The sequence below is a fragment of the Hyaena hyaena genome, unplaced genomic scaffold, assembly GCF_003009895.1.
Source record: "Hyaena hyaena isolate Hyena2069 unplaced genomic scaffold, ASM300989v1 scaffold_71, whole genome shotgun sequence".
NCBI lineage: Eukaryota > Metazoa > Chordata > Mammalia > Carnivora > Hyaenidae > Hyaena > Hyaena hyaena.
In genome coordinates this window covers 639,315-663,638 of record NW_024080704.1, presented here as the reverse complement: position 1 = coordinate 663,638, position 24,324 = coordinate 639,315, and the positions used below count along the sequence as shown (strand labels likewise).

Genomic DNA, 24,324 nt, shown 5'->3' with positions numbered 1-24,324 from the left:
CTTCCCCCTTCATGCTTTCTCTCTCTCTCAAATTAAATAAACTTAAAAAAAATACTTCAATGTGATCATAGATGCAGAGAAAAACAAAGAGGAAAGAAATGGAAGAAATAAATAAGCGCCAAATTAATTTTAGAGATCGAAAACACAATAGATGAAAATATTATTGAATGAGATTAATAGCAGATTAGACACTGAAGGAAATACCAGTGAACCTGAAGACACAGCAACTTAAAAAATAAAATTTGTATTTAAATAATGTAATGTATTTTAATTTAAATAAAATAGAACATGGCATTTTATATATTCTATTTTATATGTTTTTAAAATATTTTATGTATAAACAAACATGTATATTTTTATTTCTTTTATAAAAACAGTAGATGGAATGCTATACAATATATACCTAGTAACTTGTTTTTTTAATTTACCAACATATACTTTGTTATTTTCAAGTTTCTTTTTTAAAATTTTTATTATTTTTTTTTCCTTTTTAGAGAAAGTGTGAGTGAGCAGGGGAGAGGGAAAGGAGAAGAGAATCTTAAGCAGATGCCACCCTCAGCACAGAGCTTAACTTGGGGGCTCGATCCCACAATGCTGGGATCATGACCTGGGCTGAAATGAAGAGTCAGATGCTCAACCAATTGAGCCACCCAGTGGCCCCAGGTTTTTTTTTTTTTTTTTTTTTACTACTACTAGGTGTGAAACAGTATCTCATTTTGGCTGAGTTTATATACCTTCTTCAAATTTTTTTTTTTTTAATTTCTAGGAGAGAGAGAGAGAGAGAGAGAGAGACAGCGTGAGCAGGGGAGGGTCAGAGAGAGAGGGAGTCACAGACAAACAGGCTCCAGGCTCTGAGCGGGCAGTCAGCACAGAGCCTGACGCGGGGCTCGAACCCACGGACCACGAGATTATGACCTAAGCGAAAGTCAGACGCTTAACCGACTAAGCCACCCAGGCGCCCCCCTTCTTCAACTTTTTACTTCTTTATCATAGCTGCACAATTCTCCTTTGTTTCTAGAAATCTATCCATTTCACCTAGTTATCTAATTTACTGATGTAATCATAACATGGTCTTAAAATCCTTTTTATTTTGGTAAGGTTGGTAGTAATGTACCCACTTGTGTTTCTGATTTTAGTTACATGAGTCTTCTTCTTTTGTCAGTTTAAAGGTTTGTTGATTTTTTTTTTTAATATTTTATTTATTGTTGAGAGAGAGAGACAGCATGAGCAGGAAAGGGTCAGAGAGAGAGAGGGAGACACTGAATCCGAAGCAGGTCCCAGGCTCTGAACTAGCTGTCAGCACAGAGCCTGATGTGGGGCTCGAACCCATGAACCGTGAGATCATGACCTGAGCTGAAGTTGGACGTTTAACCGACTGAGCCACCCAGGCACCCTAAAGGTTTGTTGATTTTGATCTTCTCAAAGAAACAACTTTTGGTTTTGACAACTGTCTCTTGTTTTTCTATTCTTTATTCATCTCGTCTTTACTATTCTCTTCCTCCTGCTAGCTTTGGGCTTAGTTTGCTCTTCTTGTGATAATTCTTTAAGGTGTAAAGTTAGATCATTGACTTTAGGTCATTTTTTAAAATATCATGAGAAAATACTCATAAAATTTACCACTTAACCATTTTATACATTTTTTTAAAAAAGCAAACTCTATACTGAATGTAGGGCTCGAACTCATGACCCAGAAATTAAGAGTTGTTGTATGCTTTACCAACTGGGCCAGCCAGGCACCTCACCATTTAACCATTATAAGATGTACAGTTCAGGGGCGCCTGGGTGGCTTAGTCGGTTAAGCGTCCGACTTTCACTTGGGTCATGATCTCGCGGTTCGTGGGTTCAAGCCCCGCGTCGGGCTCTGTGCTGACTGCCAGCTCAGAGCCTGGAGCCTGTTTCAGCCTGTGACTCCCTCTCTCTCTGACCCTCCCCTGCTCACGCTGTCTCTCTCTCTCCTAGAAATAAATAAAACATTAAAAAAAATTAAAAAAAAAAAAAAAGATGTACAGTTCAGATGCCTTATGTACACTCATATTGTTGTGCAACTATCACCACCATCTACCTCCAGAACTATACTGTTCCATAGTAGCTGAACTATTTTACATTCCCACCAGCAAAGTATACAGGTTCTAACTTTTTCACAGCCTCAACAATGTTTCTTTTTTAATGTACTTGTTTCCTGCTATAAATTTCCCTCTGGGTACTGCTTTTGTTGCATCCCATTAATTTTGGTATGTTGCTAGGGCTTTCATTCATCTTTAAGTATTTTTAAATTTTCCTTGTGATTTCTTCTTTGGCTCCAGTTTCCACATATTTCCAGTTTTCCATCTGTAACTGATTTCCAGCTTTATGCTATTGTATTTGAAGGAGATACCTTCATATAATTTCAAACTTTTAAAATGGAGACTTACTTCGTGGTGTAATGTATGGTCTCTCCTACAGAATGTTTCATGTGCATTTGAAAAGAAGGTATATTCTGTTGTTGATGGGCAGAATGTTCTATATATGTCCATACAGCTAGACAGTTTATAGTGTTGGTCAAATCACATGTTTCCTTAGTGATTTTTCTGTCTATACGTCTATCTATTACTGAAAATGGACTATTGATGAACTTCAGCTATTATTTTATAACTTTCATTCTCTGCCGTTTATTTAAAAATTTTGTCTATTAAGTCCAATATCTATGCCTCCTCAGGAACAGTTTCCGTTAATTTCTTATAACAATGGGTTATGTTTTCTTATTTCTTTGCATGTCTTTAAGTTTTATGCTGAACATCTTGAATATAATATGGCAACTATGGAAATCAGATTCTTATCCCTCCTCAGAATTTGTTTTTGTTGTTTACTGTTGCTGTGTGTTTATTAGTGAGTTTTCTAAACTTTTTGTGAAGTCTGTAATTATGTCATGTGTGGTCACTGTTCCTCTGGCTTGTTGTCTAGCTAATGTTCTGACAGATTTCTGTGAAATCTGGAGGAGAGAAAGAGAAGAAAAAAAGGAGAAAGAGGAGGAGAAGGAAGGTAATAAATAGTAGAAGAAACAACAAAATTAAAAAGCTTCTCCCAGGCTTTGAAGATTGGCACTGTGCTGGGGCAGGCTTGAGTGCTTGTCTGGGTCATTTATAAACTCTGTCTTAGCCTTCACTTCCAGGCTGCACGATCCTACAGACTGGCCAGAAGTGAAAGCTTCGTGTCTTCTTAGGTCTTTTCTAAACACGAGTTCCTGGGCATGTGCATGTTTTTCAAAATTCCTCAGCATACACAGGAGTTTTATTTTTTATTTTATTATTTATTTGTTTGTTTGTTTATATTTATTTCTGAGAGAGACACACACACACAGTGTGAGCAGGGGAGGGTCAGAGAGAGACGGAGACATAGAATCTGAAACCGGCTCCAGGCTCTGAGCTGGCTGTCAGCACAGAGCCCGACGCGGGGCTCAAACCCACAAACCGTGAGATCATGACCTGAGCCGAAGTCGGACACTTAACCAACTAAGCCACCCAGGCGCCCCCACAGGAGTTTTAAAATGTCCCAATTTCCTATCCTTTTTATTTTTAATTAAAAATAAATTTGTTTGTTTATTTAGAGCATAAGCGGGGGGGGGGAGGGGGAGAGAGAGAGAGAGAGAGAGAGAGAGAGAGAGAGAGAGGGAGAGGGAATTTCAAGCAGGCTCTGCACTGTCAGTGTGGGGCCCAATGTGGGACTCAAAATGATTAACCTCGAGATCATGACCTGAGCTGAAGTCAGACATTCAACCCACTGAGCCACCCAGATGCCCTCCCCATCATTTTTTTAAAACTGCCTTTTTCTTGATTTAGTTTTTGCTTGGTTGCTGTAAATTTCTGTTTTCCATAGAGTTCTGACAAAGTTGATTCTGACGGTTCTGCATGATTTTTCAATTTGTCTGTGAAAGAATGGAACATGGAGGCTCCACCACGTTATTAAGGTCTTCTTCTTCTCCTGTCAATTTTTAAAATTCTTTTGTATTTTAGAGAGATCAGCACTATATTTATGATATATGTTGCAAATATTTGCTGCTAATTTTTCTTAGTTTATGTTTTTGACCATGAAAACTCTAATTTTTTTTAATGTTTATTTTAGAGACAGCAAGTGGGGAAAGAGCAGAGAGGGAGACAGAGGATCTGAAGTGGGCTCTGTGCTGACAGCAGAGAGCTCGATGTAGGGCTTAGACTCACAAACTGCAGATGGTGACCTGAGCTGAAGTCAGATGCTTAATGGACTGAGCCACCCAGGGGGCCCCAATATAATTTTTATTTTATGTACACAAATTTATCATCTTTTATTGAATCTTGATTTTGAGTCACAGTTACAAAGCTTTTCCCTATACTCAGATTGTAAGAAAAATTAACTCCCAGTTTCTTCTAGTATTTAAAATTCCATTTTTAGGGGTGCCTGGTTGGCTCAGTCGGTTGAACATCTGACTCTGGCTCAGGTCATAATCTCACAGTTCGTGGGTTCAAGCCCCACACTGGGCTTTGCACTGACAGCGTGGAGCCTGATCCAGATTCTCTGTCTCCCTCTCTCTCTGTCCTTGCCCCACTTGTGCCCTAGCTCTCTCAAACATTATAAAAAAACTGTTTTAAAAAATTTCCATTTTTAAAATTCAGGACTCTAATTTTGAATTTATTCTTGTGTACAATTAAGAGATGAATCTATATTTTTCAAAATAGCCATATAGATATGTCAACCTCATTTATTAAAAGAAAAATATTTCTTTGTCCCTGGACTTTCTATTCTGTTCCACTGACCTGTCTATTCATGTATCAGTATTAAGCTCTTTTATTTTTATTGAAAAACTTTTTTTTAATGCTTATTTCTGAGAGAGAGACAGACAGACACTGAGCAGGGGAGGGGCAGGGAAAGAGGGAGACACAGAATCCAAAGCAGACTCCAGGCTCTTCACTGTCAGCACAGAGCCTGATGTGGGACCCAAACTCACAAACTGTGAGATCAGGACCTGAGCCAAAGTCGGATGCTTAACCAACTGAGGCACCTAGGTTCTCCAGTACTAAGCTATTTTAATTATACTGACTTTATAATATTAAAAATATAGTAAGACTATTATTCCCTTTATTTCTTCCCAGTATTTTCCTAACTATTCCTCTGTGTATATTCTTCCATACGAACTTTTTGTTTTAAAGTAGGCTTCACACCCAGTGTGGAGTCCAATGCAGGGTTTGAATTCATGACCCTGAGATAAAGATCTGAGCGGAGATCAAGAGTCAGACTCTTAACCAGCTAAGCCACCCAGGCACCCCCCCATATGAACCTTTGCATACAAAAACATCAACTAGTCTAGCTCCATAAAAAAGCTTTTCAGTATTTTTATTTGGATCACATTAAACTTACAAATTTTAGGGAGAAACATATTTGATCATGCTAAGATGCCCTCCACTCCAAGAACATAGATGTTTTACATGTATTTAAGGTTACTTTATATCTTTTTGAAGCATTTTATAGTTTTCTTCATTCAATTTTAAATAACTCTTAATTTTCTTCCTATACACACACACACTATGTATATATAACCTTCTTTTGTTGCTACTGTACATGGGCCTTCTGTTCCATTGTCTCCCATCTGATTATCTGTATTAATATGCCAAATTGTTCTGTATGTTAATTTCCAATTCTGCTCTCTGCCTAAAGCTTTGAGTTAGTTTCACCATGGTTTATAGGTCCTTCATTTCCAGTTTTTACTCTCTACTTCCTTTCTCTTGTCTAACTGTACTGATTAGTACTTCCAATACAAAATTAAACAGAAATAAAAATAGCAGGCATCCTTGATTTTTTTCCCGACTAAATACTGGTTTAAACAAATTTTTTTAATGTTTATTTATTTTTGAAAAACAGAGTATGAGAAGAGGAGGGGCAGAGAGGGAGACACAGAATCTGAAGCAGGCTCCAGGCTCTGAGCTGTCAGCACAGAGCCAAATGTGGGGCTCGAACACATGAACAGTGAGATCATGACCTGAGAAGTCAGACACCTAACCAACTGAGCCACCCAGGTGCCCCTAAATACTGTTTTTAAAAGTGAGGTATATAGTTAATCAAGTTAAGGAAGTATTTACTGATTCCTATGTTCTCAAGTGTTTTTTTCAGAAATGAGTGTTTATTTTGTCAAAGATTTTTTCGTATCAACAAAGAAAGTCATATGATTTTTTCCTTTGGCTTAGTAATACAATAAATTATAATAATAGGTTTCCTAATGTTGAACTATCTTGCAACATTGGCATAAATCTATTTGGTCACAGTTTATTATTTCCTTAATGTGATACTAGAATAGAACATGCCAATATTTGACTTAAGGTTTCTTGCATCAGTATTCATAAATTATACTGGTTTGTAACTTTTTGTGTGTATCACTTGAACAAAACACATACAGTAAAACTTTGGATTGCGAGTAACTTGATCTGTGAGTGTCCCAGAACAGCAAACATTTCTAATAAATTTTAACATGATAAATGAGCGATGTCTTGCAATGAGTAGTACGTGATGCCAAAGTAATCTCACAACTGAGCCAATGGTTCTCTCCCTCTCTCTCTCTCACTGTGGGACTGTGGGTGATTGTTTCCCATGATCGGATGCTTAGACTCAGGCCACGGTGTTTAGCAGAAATCAGTGATTTCAGTGATTTTTCAGAACGCTGGAAGATGCCCACAACTGGCACTAGTGTACTTTTTGTTACATCAAAGCACCTATGGACAGTCCTGTGCTTTTCCCTACAAGACTAAGGTTAGGAATGCTTTGCTTCATTCTAGGTCAGGCTGCCTGCAGATATAGACCCTTTCCCCTGCTGCCTTGGTGCCAGTTATATTAAATACAGTATATGACAAAAGTTTATTAATACTGTACTGCAGTCAACATCTGTTAGTGGCAGTGAAAATCATCCTACACAATAGTCCTCCTCTCTCTTGTCTCCCTCACACCAGCCACGAAAGTTTTCAAAGGAAAGTACAGGTTAATTTATTTTTCTTTATATTTTGTATTTTTAAATTATTTTGTATTATATTACATTAATCATTTTTTAAAGTTTATTTGTTTTGAGAGAGAGAGAGCATGGGTAGGGTAGGGGGAGAGAGAGAAAGGGAGAGAGAGAGATTCCCAAGCAGGCTCTGCTCTGTCAGCACAGAGCCTGATGTGAGGCTTGAACTCACAAACCATAAGATCATGACCTGAGCTGAAGTTGGATGCTTAACTGACCCTTACACCCAGGCACCCCTGTAACCATTTTTATATGAATATTTTTGGGTTGTGAAACGAATCATCTGAGTTTCCATTATTTCTTATGGGGAAATTCGCTTTGATATACAAGTGCTTTGGGTTACATGCGTGTTTCCCCAATGAATTATACTCGCAAACCAAGATTTTACTATACTGTTCACTGTAATACTTCATTAAGTATTGGAAAGCAAAAATAAACAAGTCGGAGTACATCAAACTAAAGAGCTTCTGCACTGTAAAGGAAACCATCAATAAAATGAAAAGGCAACCTACTGGATGGGGAAAATATATGCAAATCATGTAACGAATAAAGGGCTCATACTTAAATACAGGGGCGCCAGGGTGGCTCAGCTGGTTAAGTGTCTGACTTCGTCTCAGGTCATCATCTTGTGATTCGTAGGTTTGAGCCTTCCACTGGGCTCTGTGTTGACAGCTCAGAGCCTGGAGTCTGCTTTAGATTCTGTGTCTCCCTCTCTCTCTGCCCCTCCCCCACTTGTGCTCTGTCTCTCAAAAAATGAATAAAACATTTAAACATATACTCAAAATAAAAAAAGAACTCCTACAACAGCAAAAAAACAAAAAACAAAAACCAAGCAATCCAGTTAAAAAATGGGCAGGGCATCTGAAGAGACATTTTTCTTTCTTTAAAAAAAAATTTTTTTTTAACATTTAATCATTTTTGAGACAGGGGGAGAGAGAGAGAGAGAGAGAACACAACCAGGGGAGGGGAAGAGAGAAAGAAGGAGACACAGAATCTGAAGCAGTCCCCAGACTCTGAGCTGTCAGCACAGAGCCTGATGCAGGGCTCGAACCCATGAACCATGAGATCATGACTTGAGTCGAAGTTGGATGTTTAACCAATCGAACCACCCAGGCACCCCTAGACATTTTTCCAAAAAAGACATACAGACAGCCAAAAGGTACATGAAAAGATGCTCAACATCAATAATCAGGGAAATGCAAATCGAAACCATAGTGAGATATCACCTCACACCTGTTAGGATGGACAAGAACAAGAAATAACAGTGGTGATGAGGATGTGGAGAAAAGGAAACCTTTGTGTACCGCTGGTGGGACTACAAAATGGTGCAGTCACTATGGAAAACAGAATGGAGGTTCCATAAAAAATTAAAAATAGAACTACCCTATGAGCCAGTGATTCCACTTATGGGTATTTACTCAAAGAAAATGAAAATATTAGCTCAAAAGGATATATGCACCACCATGTTCACTACAGCATTATTTACAACAGCCAAGATATGTAAACAACCTGTGTGTCCACCAACAGATGAACGTGTAAAGGAAAAGTGGCATATATACACAGTGCAAATGTTATTCAGCCATAAAAAATGAAATCTCTCCATTTTTGACAACATGGATGGATTTTAAGGACATATGGTGCATGAATAAGTCAGACAGAGAAAGACAAATGCAGTATGATCTCACTTATATGTGAACTCTAAAACAAAACAAAACAAAACAAACTCAGATAACAGAGCAGATTCTCTAGATGGGCAGTAATGGAGGTACAGGGCCGACAGTAGGCAAAATGGGTGAAGGGGTCAAAAGATAAAAACTTGCAGTAAGACATGGGGATGTAATATACAACATGGTGAGTATAATTAATAATACTCTATTGCATATCTGAAAGTTTTACTGGGAGTAAATCTTAAAAGTTCTCATCGCACATACATACAACTGTGTTAACTGTATAGGGTGACAGATGTTAACTATGCTTATTCTGGTGATCATTTCCCAGTGTGCACCAATACTCAATTGTTACGCTATACACCTGAAATTATTGCAGAGCACTGAGATTCTCTGATAGCTGAAAATTTAACAGAATTCTTCTGTGAAATCACTGGGCCTTGTAATGGGAGTTCCCTGTTGGATTTCTTTTTTTCTCTATGGAAACTGGGTTTTTTAACCTCTACTGGGATAAATTTAAATAAACTATATTTTCCAAAATAATTATGCCCATTTCATCTAAATTTCTTAATTCGTTTTGCCTAGAGAAGTGCAAAATAGTCCCATATAATTCTATTGTCTTTCTCTTTATTAATAATTATTTCTCCCTTGTCATATCTTATCCTATATGTTTCTTTTTTATCTCCACAAAAAGGTAATGAATTACCTATGTTGTTAATCCTTTCAAGTATCCATAGTTTGTTTTTCAGTTCTCTACCTCGTATAATTCTAACTTCAAGTGCTTGCAGGACTGTGAATTGTTCTCTGATTATTGCTCTAGTGCTTTCATCATCATTCATCTCAGAACATCAGTCATTTCTGTTTGACCCAAGGGTTTTTAGAGTTTCTAGATGAAAAGTATCTTTTGTTACTTAGTTTCATGTTTAATTTCTAGTTTTATTTTTAAACTTTAAAAATCGCGTACAAGGGGTGCCTGGGTGGCTCAGTTGGTTAAGCTTCCTACTTCTGGTTTCAGCTCAGATCATGATCCTGCGGTTTTGTGAGTTTGACCCCAGCGTTGAGCTCCATGTGCTGACATGCAGAGCCTGCCTGGGATTCTCTTCGCAGCCTTGCCCCTACTTGCACTGTATCTCTCTCAAAAATAAGTAAATAAACTAAAAAAAAAAATCACAATATGGGCACCTCGGTGGCTCAGTCAGTTAAGCATCCAACTTTGGCTCAGGTCATGATCTCATAGCTCTTGAGTTTGAGCGCTGCATCGGGCTCCATGCTGACAGCTCAGAGCCTGGAGTCTGCTTCAGATTCTGTGTCTCCCTCTCTCTCTGCCCCACTAGCACTCTCTCTCTCAAAAATAAATACACATTAAAAAAAAAAATCACTGTACTAGGTGTACTGGTAGTATACAGTATAGAGTTGACTTTATAAGCCAGTTTGAAAATATTTTTTCTTTTATTAGATGTATTAGTTCATTCACATTTCTTGATATCCGTGATATATTTAGACTCAACTCTGTCATGTTATAATTATACTTATCTGTGTAAACAATAAAGAAATATTCTTTTGGTTTTAAAAAAGTTTGTATTTCTGTTTTAGTGATTCTATTTAAACTCTTTTTTTAGAGTTTGTTTATTTTGAGAGAGAGGGTGCACAAGCAGGGGAGGGGCAGAGAGGGACAGAGAATCTCAAGCAGGCTCCATGCTGTTAGTACAGAAGGCAGAGCCCAACAGAGGGCTTTATCTCATGAACCGTGAGAGCATGACCTGAGTTGAAATCAAAAGTCAGACGTTTAACCAACTGAGCCACCCAGGTGCCCCTATTTATACTTTTTTATGGTGCCATTAACTCTTGCTTCTTAAGCTTTTTACTATCTAGTCTGTCCATTTTAAAAGGCATCCTTTGACTCACACCTATTACCTCTGACATAATTACTTTATTCTACTTTCTCTTTTCTCTCCCTTTACATTTCCTTTCAGATGCAATCATACTCCTTTGACAGAAGACATAGTGTTTATACACCATCTTTCCACATGTTCCCATCACTGTTTTAGTCTTAGCTCTACAACCAAATACATGAGATGTTCACCACCTGTCTCTTGTCACGGTCTCCCTTGTCACCTCTGGGTTGGACAAAGCCCACACTCTGCAGAGTCCTCATGAAGAGCATATGTGTACAGTTTTCGGAGTTCTTCCACTTCAAAGCCTATTTTCTCTAGCCTGCATACTTGGCAGCTTGGATTGGCACAATCTTTGTTCATCCTTTCTTTCCTCAAGTTTCTTGAAAATTATCAGTCTTCTCTTGCCCTTGCAAATTATTTCATCTTTTTGACTCAAGCACTGAGGATTTCTCTGTATCTTTAAAGTCTAATAAAACTTAACAATCTAAAGTCTAACAGTTTTCTTATCTTGTTCAACCCTTTCTATTGTTTACTTATTTATCTCTGATTGTTTACGTTCTCTATCTCATCTCCATTCCGCCTCGGGTGGTTTTCTGTTTTCCTTCAAAGACCCTTATTAAATGTTCATGTAAACTTATTTCCCTTGGGGACCTTTAACTTAGCCTTTTGATAGGCTGTCTTTCTTCTTCTCTAACTCTTCTGAGGATAAGCAACTGCCATTTCTTCCTAACTTGTCCATTTTGGTTTAGGGTTTGAATTCCTGATCCATGGTGTTTTTTTCATATCTTCAAATGCTTGTCTAAGGATATTTAATTCAGTTTTGAGTGCTATAGGATAGTTTTCTAATGATTCACGGTGATTGCAGGGGCACAATTTTTTTGGTCTAGATATTTTGGCTCATGTTTTCTTTTTTTTTCTTACAATTTTGTATGGAAGTAGCCTGCTTTTTACATTCCTGTTTATTTCACAGACAGGGTTCCTAAGCATACCCTCTTCTGTTGGTTTAGGGAAGAGTAATCTCTTTAACGGAAGATGGTAGTGGTGGTAGAAGAGAAGGCAGGGTTGAAACATCTTGTTTGCCTTTAATTTCAGCACAATGTGTAATTTTTCTCTCATTTTTTTCTTTTGCTTCTAAACCAACTCTTCTAAACCAAGTCTCCAGGTTTAGCTGATTCCTTTCCCTACAAGTAATGCTTCTTTGAGACTGTTACTTCTGACACCAATTACTTTCAAGTCCCTTTCCTGTAACCAGAGCTGTGAACTACCAAAATACAGAATAAGTCTTCTAACACTTATATATTTTTGTTTCATGGAATCTCTAAAGCCTATCCCCAACTCGGCACTCACTGGCTTAAAGCAGTGGAAAATAACACTGCTGAAATTTGGTTTGCTTCTCTACCCAGAAGGTAGTTTAAAGGTGATAATATTCTTTCTTTCCTAGTAACGCTAACGGTTATGTGTGCTTTTCTTTGCGCTACTCATTCATTTTATACTTTTTAGGTTAAAGGTGGCCTCCTTTAACCTCAAGATCTGGCAGTTTTCTACTGTTTGTTGTTGTTTTTAAGGAATCTTTAGTTCTGAGCACTTAGCCTACTTGAAATACTACAATCTAACTCATGAGAGAAGTCTGAAAAAAGGAAAGCTGTAATCCTAAAGCTGGGTATAGGTATGAACCAAAATTGAAGAGACACTGGAAGTGGACAAGAGGTCTGGAGTATCAAGAGTTGGTAACACATGAAAATTTCAAAGTACTCTGAAGGAAGCAAGTGAGAGACCAGAAACGGGAACACAGATCCGAAAACAAAGACCTCATAAGAGAAGACAATAAGAAAATGAGACAAATAAGATGAAAATAGATATAAGATCTGGATGAAAAATGGTCACAAGATGGGATAGGTATGACTACTATAACAAGAATGCTGTCCAATAAGGAGAAAGCAGGATAATAATTTGAGGAAGACCACATTTGGGGGGAAAAGCGTAGGGAAAAAAAACTCAGGGAAAAGGAACAGGCAAGCAGAGATGTGAAATGTCGTCATTGTAAATTTTATATTATTATCTGCTAAGACATGAAGTATATAAATCACTACGGATAAGCCAAATTGGGAGATGCCACTCATTCAAGTAAAACGATTACCTTAAAGCTGGTACGAAAGTAGTAATTTGAGCAACATTGAAAACAAACTGGTAGATGTGAGAAGAGCAATTTGGTAAGAGTAATAATAAATTTCAGGGCGACTGGGTGGTTAAGTCAGTTAAGCGTCTGACTTCGGCTCAGGTCATGATCTCACGGTTCTTGGGTTTGAGCCCCGCATCAGGCTCTGTGATGACACCTTAGAACCTGGAGCCTGCTTTGGATTCTGTGTCTTCCTCTCTCTCTGTCCTTCCCCTGCTCATGCTCTCTCTCAAAAATAAACATAAAAATTTTTTTTAAAAATTTCTAAGTGCTTTCCTTAGTTTTAACAAAAATACACTTCCAAAAATTTATACTATAGAAAAGTTCCAATAAGTATTAAAATGATATGTATGAGAATATTCATTCTAGCCCAGAGGATAATGGGAAAAAAGGGAATTCTAAATGTACACTAACATGGTTAAGGATTATGTAATAATATAGGAGGAAGCCTATGATTAATATGGAGTGAAAAAAAGTGAAGGAACAGAGAATAGAGCACAAAGCTTAAGAATGCAAGTGGAGCCCAACTAACTAAATTTACTACTGCTGTACCACTTACTATATCACCTTGTCTAAGCCTTAGTTACTTCATTTGTAAAAACAGATTTTTTTTTTTTTTAAGTTTATATATTTTGAGAGAGAACTAGAACACATGTGCGGGGAGGGTAGGGGCAGAGAGAGTGGAAAGCAAGAATCCTTGGGGCGCCCGGGTGGCGTAGTTGGTTAAGCGTCCGACTTTCGCTCGGGTCATGATCTCGCGGTTCGTGGGTTCGAGCCCCGCGTCGGGCTCTGTGCTGACTGCCAGCTCAGAGCCTGGAGCCTGTTTCAGTCTGTGACTCCCTCTCTCTCTGACCCTCCCCTGCTCACGCTGTCTCTCTCTCTCCTAGAAATAAATAAAAAACATTAAAAAAAAAAAAAAAAAAAAAAAAAAAGAATCCTAAGCAGGCTCTGAGCTGTCAGTGCAGAGCCCAATGAGGGGCTTGATCTCAAAAACCATGAGATTATAACCTGAACCAAAATCAAGGAAGAGTCAGACACTTAACCAACTGAGCCACCCAGGCACCTCTAAATGTAGATTTTTCAAACATCTAGCTCACAGAGCTGCTACGAGGATTGAAAGGAAAAAAATATATCTATTTAAACACTCAGCACACAGTATTTGGCATATAACAAACACTTTAGGTAAGACTGCTACAATTATTACAATTATTATATTGTGATCTCTCTTTTTAAGTTCATTTGAGAGAGAGTGCATGTGAGAGCAGGGGTGGGGCAGAGACAGATAGAGGGAGAGAGAGAATCCCAAGCAGGTTCTGAGCTGTTAGCACAGAGGCAGAGACTGATGCAGAGCTTGATCTCACAACCATGAGATCATGACCTGAGCCAAAATCAAGAGTCAGATGCTCAACTGACTGAGCCACCCAGGCACCCGATGATCTCTTTTTTATGTGCTTAATAAAAATATAAGCATGAAGAGGCTGGGGAGGATACAAATAAAATTTAGTGTTGAAGTTATCTCAGAAAGAGGATGAAGTGTATGCAACTGGAAAATACACTTTTTCTGCATTACGATTAGTATGTTATACATATGTATTTTTTTTAAGTTCAAAAACAGGAGGCCAGATAATGCCCTTATCATTACTAATCTTTAATAAGTGAGTATATATTTTAAAACTAAAATTGATATGACTCCTTTCTTTTTTTTTTTACACGAAGCAAAATATACTTCAGTTAATAACTTTACAAAAAGAAAGCAAAATACAAGGGATTTACCTACCCCTGCAGCTGCTGCTGTGGGTGCGAGGAAAGGGGCACTCTTGGTTTGTTCCAGCCAGCGTAATCCTGATTACACCTCAGCTTTTTGACAGAAAGAGGAGCTGGCTGTGGAAGAAACCCCAAACTTCTTTTGGCAGAGGGAGTCTGGCTTGAAACGTTAGTCCTATGAAAAAGAACAGACAATGCAGAGAGTAAAACAATTTTGAATATTATCCCCCCCCCACCAGTAGATTCAGAGCAGTCAGTATCCGAAAAATAAAAAATCCTAAATTTGGGGGGAATATCAGTAATGATGATCACTTGGGAAAAATTCCACAAATGTAAATTAGCAAGTCTGTCAACAGCTGAAGAAGCACATAATACTGTCCCTACTTAACCAATAATCAAAATAATCCAAGTTAATGGCTTGAGAAAAACTATAATATAGTTTCACTTTACTATTTACTTTTATTCACTTAATGGATGAATGAATGAAAACACTTATGCGGTTAACTTTTTCCAGTATTACAAATAATGACACAACAAATATTCTTACCCAGTCTCCTGGAGAACTTCCTTTAGTTTATATGCTTAGAAGTGAAAATGTCAGGAATAAGTATTTTCAATTTTAATTTTTAGTTTTTTGAAATCTTGTCATTGTTTTCACAAAAGGCTGTACCAATTTCTATTTTCACTAATGATGAATTTCCATTTCTTCACATGGTCTTCATCACATTAACGAGTGAAACATGATCTCATTATTTTATTTTGCGTATCTCCTTAATTACTATTGAAGTTGAACATATTTTTATAGTTGTTCTTCTCTGAACTGCTTTTGCATACTTAGTTTTATACTGGGTTCTTAATGATCTGTAGTTTTTTAAATATTCCACATTCTAAATCTTTATTATATATTCTAAGTTTTAACCTTTGACACAGTCAAATTTATCAATCTTTTATAGTTTCAAATTTTTTTCCTTCAAATTTTAGTTTTTATTGGTTGTTCTGAGGATCAGTACAGACATTTCAGTTTATACACAATTCTTAATGTATGTGCCAAAGAGCTAAAAAAAATCATGTAGTTGTGATTCTTTTCTAAAAAGTACCAACAGTATTATCAAGTACCAACATCTTCAAATGTTGATACGCTGTTACATTAAGTCCTATTAATTCACAATATCACATACACTACATACTTAAATTTTCAATCTTATAAAGCTCGTTAACAGAGTTACTAGGAAAACCAGACTAACATGACCAAGAAGTTACGGAGTACACAACTCTGACAGGGAGAGCCAAGATCAAAGGTTTTCTTTAGGAAATAATTCTATCAAAACCAACATGGGAATAAAAATAATCTAAAATGTTCAAGGAGTGCCTGGATGGCTCAGTCGGTTAAGCATCTAACTTCAGGTTATGATCTTGCAGTTGGTGAGTTGAGCCCCATGCTGGGCTCTGTGCTAACAGCTCAGAGCCTAGAGCCTGCTTCAGATTCTGTCTCTCTCTCTCTCTCTCTCTCTCCCCCCGTCTCTCTGCCCCTCCCCCATTCATGCTCCCTCCCTCTCAAAAATAATAAACATTAAAAAAATTAAAATAAATATATAAATAAAATGGCCAAGACAGGGGCACCTGCGTGGCTCAGTTGGTTAAGGCACCGACTCTTGATTTTGGCTCAGGTCATGATCTCAGGGTCTGTGGAACTGAGCCCCACGTCAGGGTCTGCACTGACAGCATGAAGCCTGCTTGGGATTCTCTCTCAGCCCCTTCCCTATTCACACATTCTTGCTCTGTCTCTCAAAATAAACATTTAAAAAACGTTTAAGACCTATTAAAGGGACATCTGATTCCTACTGCTATTTCATATGCTTAGTACTATAGTATATAAAAACTACCCCATCTATGTAATGTTAAACTGACACCTGAGACAATCAAAGCCTCTCTAATTTAATATTCTATTATTTTCTGGTTGTACCAAAAAATAAACAACCAGCAAATGATTTTACCTATTAAAAAAAGCATTTACACTTTAAAAATGGGATGAGATGGGATTCCTTCCTTCTTAAAAATGTTTCTAGAGCTACTAAAAAACTTACATTTGCAAAAGATTTGATAAAAATATTCCTCTGGATTATACACGAAGGGACACAGGGACCATTGATAAGACCTGGTAGGGACATTAATTCAGACTTAGCTTCTTTCTCTCCTGCTTCATCAGAGGCTGGACTCTCCACATTTTTAGTTTCTCCATTTTCTGCAGGTAAGTCTCTTGTGTCTTGGTTAGCCACTTCAGCCCGTTTTCCCTTTACTGCACTTTTCTGGCTGAAGATATATCCTTTCCTCCATTTCTGGCTTCATTTCCACTTTTGCAGAACCAGGTTTCTCCTCCTTTGCAGCCCCCAGTGCGGAGCTGGCCAGCTCTGGGCATCGTGGCGGTGGGCCATGGCGTGCCGGAAGTCTTTGTGAAGCTGGGCTGCCTGGCCACTGCCCTACTGATTTTATAAGTCTACAATTTAAGGCCACAGAAATTTTTTCCTATTATTTTTTCCTAAAAGTTTTAACTCTTATTTTCTTCCTATTTAGGTTTTTAACCTGCTGAGACATTTCTTCTTCTTTTTTTTTTTTTAAAGATTTTAAGTAATCTCTACACCCAACATGGGGCTTTAACTCACCAACTCCAAGAACAAAGGTCACATGTTCTACTGACTGAGCCAGCAAGGTGCCTCTATCCTAAAATTTATCATTAGCTTTCCATTAGTTCTATCTCTTACTGTGCACTCTTAAACACTGTAGTCTGAATAACGCAAGGTGTATTTGTTTCCAACCTTTTACTCTCAACCTTTATTCATCTTTATGCTGCAGTTGTTTCTTTTAAATAGCATATAGATCAGGGCGCCTGGGTGGCTCAGTCGGTTAGGCGTCCGAGTTCGGCTCAGGTCATGATCTCACAATTCGTGGGTTTGAGCCCCGCATCGGGCTCTATGCTGGCAGCTAGCTCAGAGCCTGGAGCCTGCTTTGGATTCTGTGTCTCCCTCTCTCTCTGACCCTCCCCTGCTCACACTGTCTTCTCTCTCTCTCTCTCAGAAATAAATAAAACATTAAATAAAGAAATAAAATAAATAGCAAATAGATTATTTTTCTTCCTTTAACATCCAGTCTTTCTCTTTAACTAGAACATTTTGTATTATATTTAATGTCATGACTGATTTGGACTAATAACTTAATATCCATATACTATTCTATCACCTTTGTCAGTTCTAACTCAGTATTTATCAGTTTTTCTCCTCTATAAGAGTTGTATTTTCCTGCTTTTTTTTTTTTTTTTTTTTTGCCTAGTAAGTTTTCTTCAATGTCAGACACTGAGAATTTTTTAATCTCTTTCTCTACTGAGCCCCCTTACCCCACTCACACACGCTCTTTGTGTGGGGGGTAAGGGGGCTCAGTAGAGAAAGAGGGAGAGACTCGTAAGGAGGCTCTGTGCCCAGACAGAGCCCATTGTGGAGCTCAATTTCATGACCCTGAGATCATGACCTGAGCCGAAACCAAGAGTTAAGATGCTACCCAGGCGCTCCTGGATATTTTTTATTTCTATAAACATTTTTGAATTTTGAGCTGAGATTTGATTAGGTTACCTGTAAACAGTAAGATCTTTTTGGATCTTGTTTTTAAGGTTTGCTATGTCGGAACAGAGTAGCAATTAGCTCAGGGATGGTTTTTCCTCATTAATGAGGCAAGGCCTTTCTTAGCACACACACACCTGCTATCAGGAACAGGAACTATCTTTAACTTTATGTGAACTTCAAGTATTATTCCCTTAGATGCTTTGGGTGATTCTTTTCCAGGTCATGGCTAGTTTCTTCACCTGCATAAGTTGATCAGAAGTTATAGTATATGGATATGAACACTCAAGGGGAACCCTCTGCAGATCTCTGCAATTCTTTCTCTGTGTAGCTATCCCCTCTGGTCCTCTGTTCTGTATTCCTTGACCTCTCAGGATTCCTAGCTTCATTTCCTCAACTCCGGAAAAGCAGAGGGTTCTGATTGTTTCCCTCTCCTTGTGTGGAATCCTGAGAGCTTTCTCCACGAAGCAAGGTGGGGGAGTCATAAGGCTAATTTCATTTGTTTCCCAACCCTCATAGATCATTGTCCTTCACTGCCTCATGTCCAATGTCATGAGACCAATGATGTTTCATATATTTTGCCCAGGTTCTCAGTTGTTTCATGAAGGAAGGTAAATCTGGTCCCTGTGACTCCATCTTGGCCAGAAGTGGAAGTCATCTTTAACTTTTTAATATGTATAACTTAAGTTCTCAGAAGGAACTTAAATGTTTTAATTTCCCTATACTCTTTCTCACTCCTATATTTCTCCTTAGTGTCTAAAATTTTATTAACTTTTTGCTTTCAATCTTACCATAGCCTCATTTTATAAAAACTATCAAACTGTATTTAGATGTACAGAATAACCCTGAAAGGATATTAGCAATAGTAGTTGCCTCTAGAAAGATAAAATAAACAACTAGAAATTAGAAAAGAAAGGAGATTTACTTTTCACTGTATGCACCCTATAACTTCTGAAGTTTCTATCATATGCACTATACAAGAGTAAGTTTCAAAAGTATTTGGATTTTAAATATGGTTTTATAATTTTTTTTGCTTAGATATTTATTTTCACTCCTTCAATTCGCTACTTGACAAACTGTGTCTGTATATCTAAAAACAGCATTATTTGTCTGCACTCTTCAAAATGTTTTTAAATTGTATTTATTTTGAGACAGAGCACGAGTGTGCACAACTGGGGAGGGGCAGAGAGAGGGGGAAAGAGAATCTGCACTAACAGTGTGAAGTCTGAAGCGGGGCTGGATTTCACAAACTGTGAGATCATGACCTGAGGCAAAATCAAGAGTTGGGCTCTAAACCAATCAAGCCACCCAGGAGCCCCATCTGCATTCTTAAATTTAAATTAGCTGGGTAGAGAATTCTTTGATGCTATTACTCCAGTGTCTTCTGTTTCTATTGTTGCTAATGTACATCTCCATTCCTTTTATAAATATTTCCTTCAAGTAGCTTTTAAAATTTCATCTGCAATGTGGTGTGTGTGTGTGTGTCTGTCTGTCTGTCTGCCTGCCTGCCGGCCTGCCTGCCTGCTGTTTGGCATTTGTTGAAGCTTTTCAATGTATGGACTTTCATCATTTTCATCCATACTTCTTTTGACAAATTCCTTGTCTTTATTTTCCCTGGTCTTTTTTCCTCCAAAATGCTATTAAGACATAGAGAATAGACCAATGGAGCCCAATATAAGTCTCTTCATTTCATTTACATTTACCACCTTCTTTCTGTGCTGCATTCCACTATCCCACATTCTTGACATGCTTGGTAGCTGCCTCAGTGTGGACCCGTAATCTGCATGGGACTTTATGTTAGAGATTCAGAATTCTTGCCCCACGGCAGGCAACACTAAAACAGATGCCAATCACTAAAATTCCTATTTCTTTGTATTTGATCTCTGTTCAGGGAGCATCAGACAAACAGCACATTTATGGTTCCAAACCCAGGTAGTTCTACAAAAGTGTTAGGCCTTGGTTTATTAGCACAGAAAGCAGTTCTAGATATGTAGCTTCATATAACAAACCAAGTTCTGGCCTGGAGTCTTGTTCAGTTCCCAATCTCATGCTGGTTTTGAAGACCCACACCTAAATACTTGACTCTAATCTGTGTTTTCCATGTTCCTTATGGCTTCAGCCTTTACTCAGTATTAATTTTTTTCTCACTGATTTGGAAATTTTCACCTCATTTTTGAATGCAGTTTTGCATTAAAAATAGTTTTTTCTTCAGTCACTCTTGTGAAGTAAACATATATATTCTATTATCTTGAGAAGAAATTTGTACTATATTTAATTTAATTTAGGTTTTTTAAAAACTTGGATTCTTTTAAAATTTTTCTAATAAGCAGAAATATGTCTCTCTTTTAAACTCAAATAACTTGGTTATCACTGTAGTTATAAAGTGTCTGAAACACCACCCAAGGCTGAATATACCTAAAAATACAGGATCAAATTCTTTACTTCACCTCATTTTATCAAATAATCAAAAACTTTCTGGGGTGCCTGGGTAGCTCAGTAGGTTAAGTGTCCAACTCAGCTCTAGTCATGATCTTGCAGTTCTTGGGTTCAAGCTCCACATCGGGCTCTGTGCTGACAGCTCAGAACCTGGGGCCTGCTTCAGATTCTGTGTCTCCCTTTCTCTCTGCTCCTCCCCCACTTGGGCTCTGTCTCTGTCTCTCAAAAATGAGTGAAGGTTAAAAATAAATAATTTTTTTTTTTACCACTTTGAATTAAATCCTACTAAAAAACAAAGTATCACTTAATAGGTCATTACACAGCATATCTGTTATATACCACAATTACTCAATATCCTTACCTTTTACATTTACCACTGCCCCTCCAGGCTCCAAGATAGTGCCTTCTTGACACGTACTTAGCAGTTGTCTAATATATTTATGTTCAGTAAATCTCAAAAAAAAAAAAATTCAACCTGTATAGAATCCGCAATTAAGTTTCTGACTAGCCTTTTCCAGTAAAAGATACTAACACGCAACTTGCTTTTTAAAGAAAATGTCCTAACTTTTGGTAGTAGCTTAATACACAGGTAACAAAGGCAATTTAAAAATGTCTGAGGAGGAACGTGGGTGATTCAGTCGGTTTAGTGTCTGACTCTTGATTTCGCCTGAGGTCATGATCTCACTGCTTGCTAGTGAGTTTGAGTCCTCTGTCAGGCTCTGCCTCTGTGCTGACAGTGCAGTCTGCTTAGGATTCTCTCTCTCCTGCTCCCTGCCCCTCCCCTGCCTGTGTGTGCACATGCTCTCTTTCATAAATAAGTAAATAAATAAATAAGTAAAATAAATGCCTCAGGAGATATCTTAATATGTTCATCACTTAGAGATGGAAAGTACACTGCTCTAGAATCTGATCACATTGTCAGTCACTACCTGTGGCCTCAGTACGTTTATTCATTTGCTGAAAACATTAAAAAAAAAAAAAGCATCTAAAAACTAAAACATTTCCAGAGTAGTTTTTTAAAGTAATTCTTTAAAAAGCTATTTATTGGGGCGCCTGGGTGGCTCAGTCAGTTGGGCAGCCAACTTCGGCTCAGATCACGATCTCACAGTTTGTGGGTTCGAGTCCCATGCTGGGCTCTGTGCTGACAGCTAGCTCACAGCCTGGAGCCTGTTTCAGATTCTGTGTCTCCCTCTCTCTCTGACCCTCCCCTGCTCATGCTCACTCTCTCTCTCTCTCTCTCAGAAATAAATAAAATGTTAAAAAAAAAAAAAAAGAAACATTAAAAAAAAAAAGTTATTTATTTTGAGAGAGAGCACGTGAGCACACACATACATGAGTGGGAGAGAGAATCCCAAGCAGGCTCCATGCTGTCATCGCATGATGACATCGCTCACGAACCATGAGATCATGACCCAAGCCGAAATCAAGAGTCAGATGCTCAAGCAACCGAGTCACACAGACATGCCTCCAGAATACTTTTTAATTTCTAAAATGTCATGAGTCATGATTCTCATCAATTTTGTTATTTTAAATTAGAATATTCACTCAGCCCAATAATGCACAGCCTACACCATCATTCAGTAGAAAAAGAGAGCTCTTCAAGTTCTTCACCAGGCATATAACCGACGCGTACCTGTCTAGGTTAGCACTGCCAGAAGAGTAGTCCTTGGATCCAGCTCTGCTGCCATAAAAGGAGGAGGACTGTAAAGGTAAAAGCCCTAAAAAAACGGAAGAAAAAAAAACCCACAGGAAAATTTTAATTCCTAAATCAACCATTCAAATTCATTTAATAATAAAATTATGCATTAAGCCTGTTTATAGCTAACTGTTTCTCCCCCCTTCTTTGCATCAAAGTGATATATGTGTGTGTTAAAATATCAAACACTGTGGGAAGGTTCTAATAAAGAATTCTCTCCTGCCCTAACGCTCCACAAATTTTGCTTTTAATTTCGAACCTAAATTTCTCATTTCCTTCAGAATGCTAGATAATGTTTCTATTTCTTCATTTACTCCTTGTAAACAATATCAGTTATCTCTGTTGTGAAAAATTAGCAACTTCTCATTTACAGCACCCATTCTTTTTCTCTTCTCTCCAAGTGTTAGTTGTGTTAACTTTACTTTTACTCATTAATTCTGTAACTTTAACAAACTTAAAACTTCCACATTTTGTTCCATGAATGTTGTCACTTGACCACTTCATTCTTTCTCTCTTCTTCTTCCCCATCAACTTTTCTAAGACACACCTTAACTTCAACTTTGTCAAGGCTTATTATATCTTAAGCATTGTTTTCTAACTATAGGTTGTTTATAAAAGCTATAAACCAGTTAAGCGGGTGTTACAAAATGTATTATTATTTCAGAGGTAAGAATTACATTGGAGATATTTCTCTCTGTAGGAGTCCAATGTCACAACCCTGAACCGCTAAAAAAGAATGTTCCTGGAGTCCTAATCAAATGAATTATCTTAAAATCAAAATCCTGCCATTTACTTCCATTTAACTTCCAGCTGACATAATATTCAAATCAATTACACATAGCTGAGTATCTAAGGAGTTGAGAGGATCAGAGAAGAGATGTTAAATGTGGGAAAACACTGACAACAATTCGTGGACAGTGTAACTTTCAGTTTTTATAAAATAGGGTCCAGCTTGTACCTTAGACCTTCTGGAACTTCTAAGTAGCAATTTGTTGGAACAAGTTCCAAGACCTTCTAAAACTTCTAACTAGTAGCAACACTGATAAAATTCAGTTTCAACCACTGTAATTCCTTGAATTCATTTTATGGTTCAGATACTTTAACAACAAAAAAGCTTGAACTATAGCCAGTTAAATAGGGAACAAGGTAAAAGTTAGATTCTTTCTCAAAAGAATAAAAATTTCCTTATTTCTAATACTTTAGCCAAGTACCGGATACAAACTGGCACCCGATAACTAGTACTGAAACATGTACTATTCCTAAATAATGTACAGATATGTCCCAGTTTAGCTTTTTATTTCTAGTATAATACAGTACATCAAATAATAATTGAGTATTTTATATGAAAACAAAATACTTACCTGATGTTCTATTCTCCTCCGACTGTTTCAAACTCAGCTGCTTCTCTCTACTGCTGGTTAAATACTTTCTGGAGGGATCTGTCATAGCCTTGTTGTTCCTACAGTTAATAATTTAATTCAATATATATATACATATAGGTATATAAAGACACAGTTCTTAATTTTAAATGCTTATCACTTCAGAAAATTTACATTTCACACACAGGTCAAAATTTCTTAAGTGGCATTTCCCCCATCTATTATTCCCAAATACCTAAACCTTCCCAGTGGAGTGGGTTCAGTTGGAGATATGCTCATGCTTTGATTAAAAGTGCTAATTTTAGGAGATCCATCATGCATAAAGCCTGTAGCACATAACGTAGATGCTCTACCCAGATTCTCTCTGACCTTGTTTTTGTGTCTTCTCTTCCACACCAATTTAGGTATGTTTTTGACAGCCAGTACCTAGGGTTCTTTTGCACAGATTAGCCTCAAGCTACTAGAGATACTTTGCTTGCACTTTGAGAGAGTCACAAGTAAGGTCAAGAAGCCAAGTTCCCTTGCCTTGTAAGAGAGAACAACTTTAAGGTGAATTTTGTATAACAGATTTTCCCTCTGGAATTAGGATAAACCCTAACCTCTGCTTGATTTTTGTATGAGATCACACTCAAGCTTCATTTCCTGCACTCACAGACTTGCTTTCCCTACTCCCCTCCTGCTATCTCCTGGGAGTACTTTCTTA

General features: G+C 37.6%; 1 protein-coding gene across 5 annotated transcripts in view; it reads right to left on the bottom strand.

Moving 5' to 3' along the window:
• The window catches only part of USP37 (ubiquitin specific peptidase 37), a 92,504-nt gene that overhangs the window by 39,907 nt on the left and 28,273 nt on the right, over window positions 1–24,324 (bottom strand). For all 5 annotated transcript variants that reach the window (XM_039233136.1, XM_039233139.1, XM_039233140.1 and 2 more), the window contains 3 exons: window positions 23,604–23,701; window positions 22,180–22,264; window positions 14,516–14,677 (listed from right to left, as the gene is read on the bottom strand). In XM_039233136.1, coding sequence (XP_039089067.1) covers window positions 14,516–14,677; window positions 22,180–22,264; window positions 23,604–23,701 — 345 coding nt within the window. The remainder of the gene's footprint in view (window positions 1–14,515; window positions 14,678–22,179; window positions 22,265–23,603; window positions 23,702–24,324) is intronic.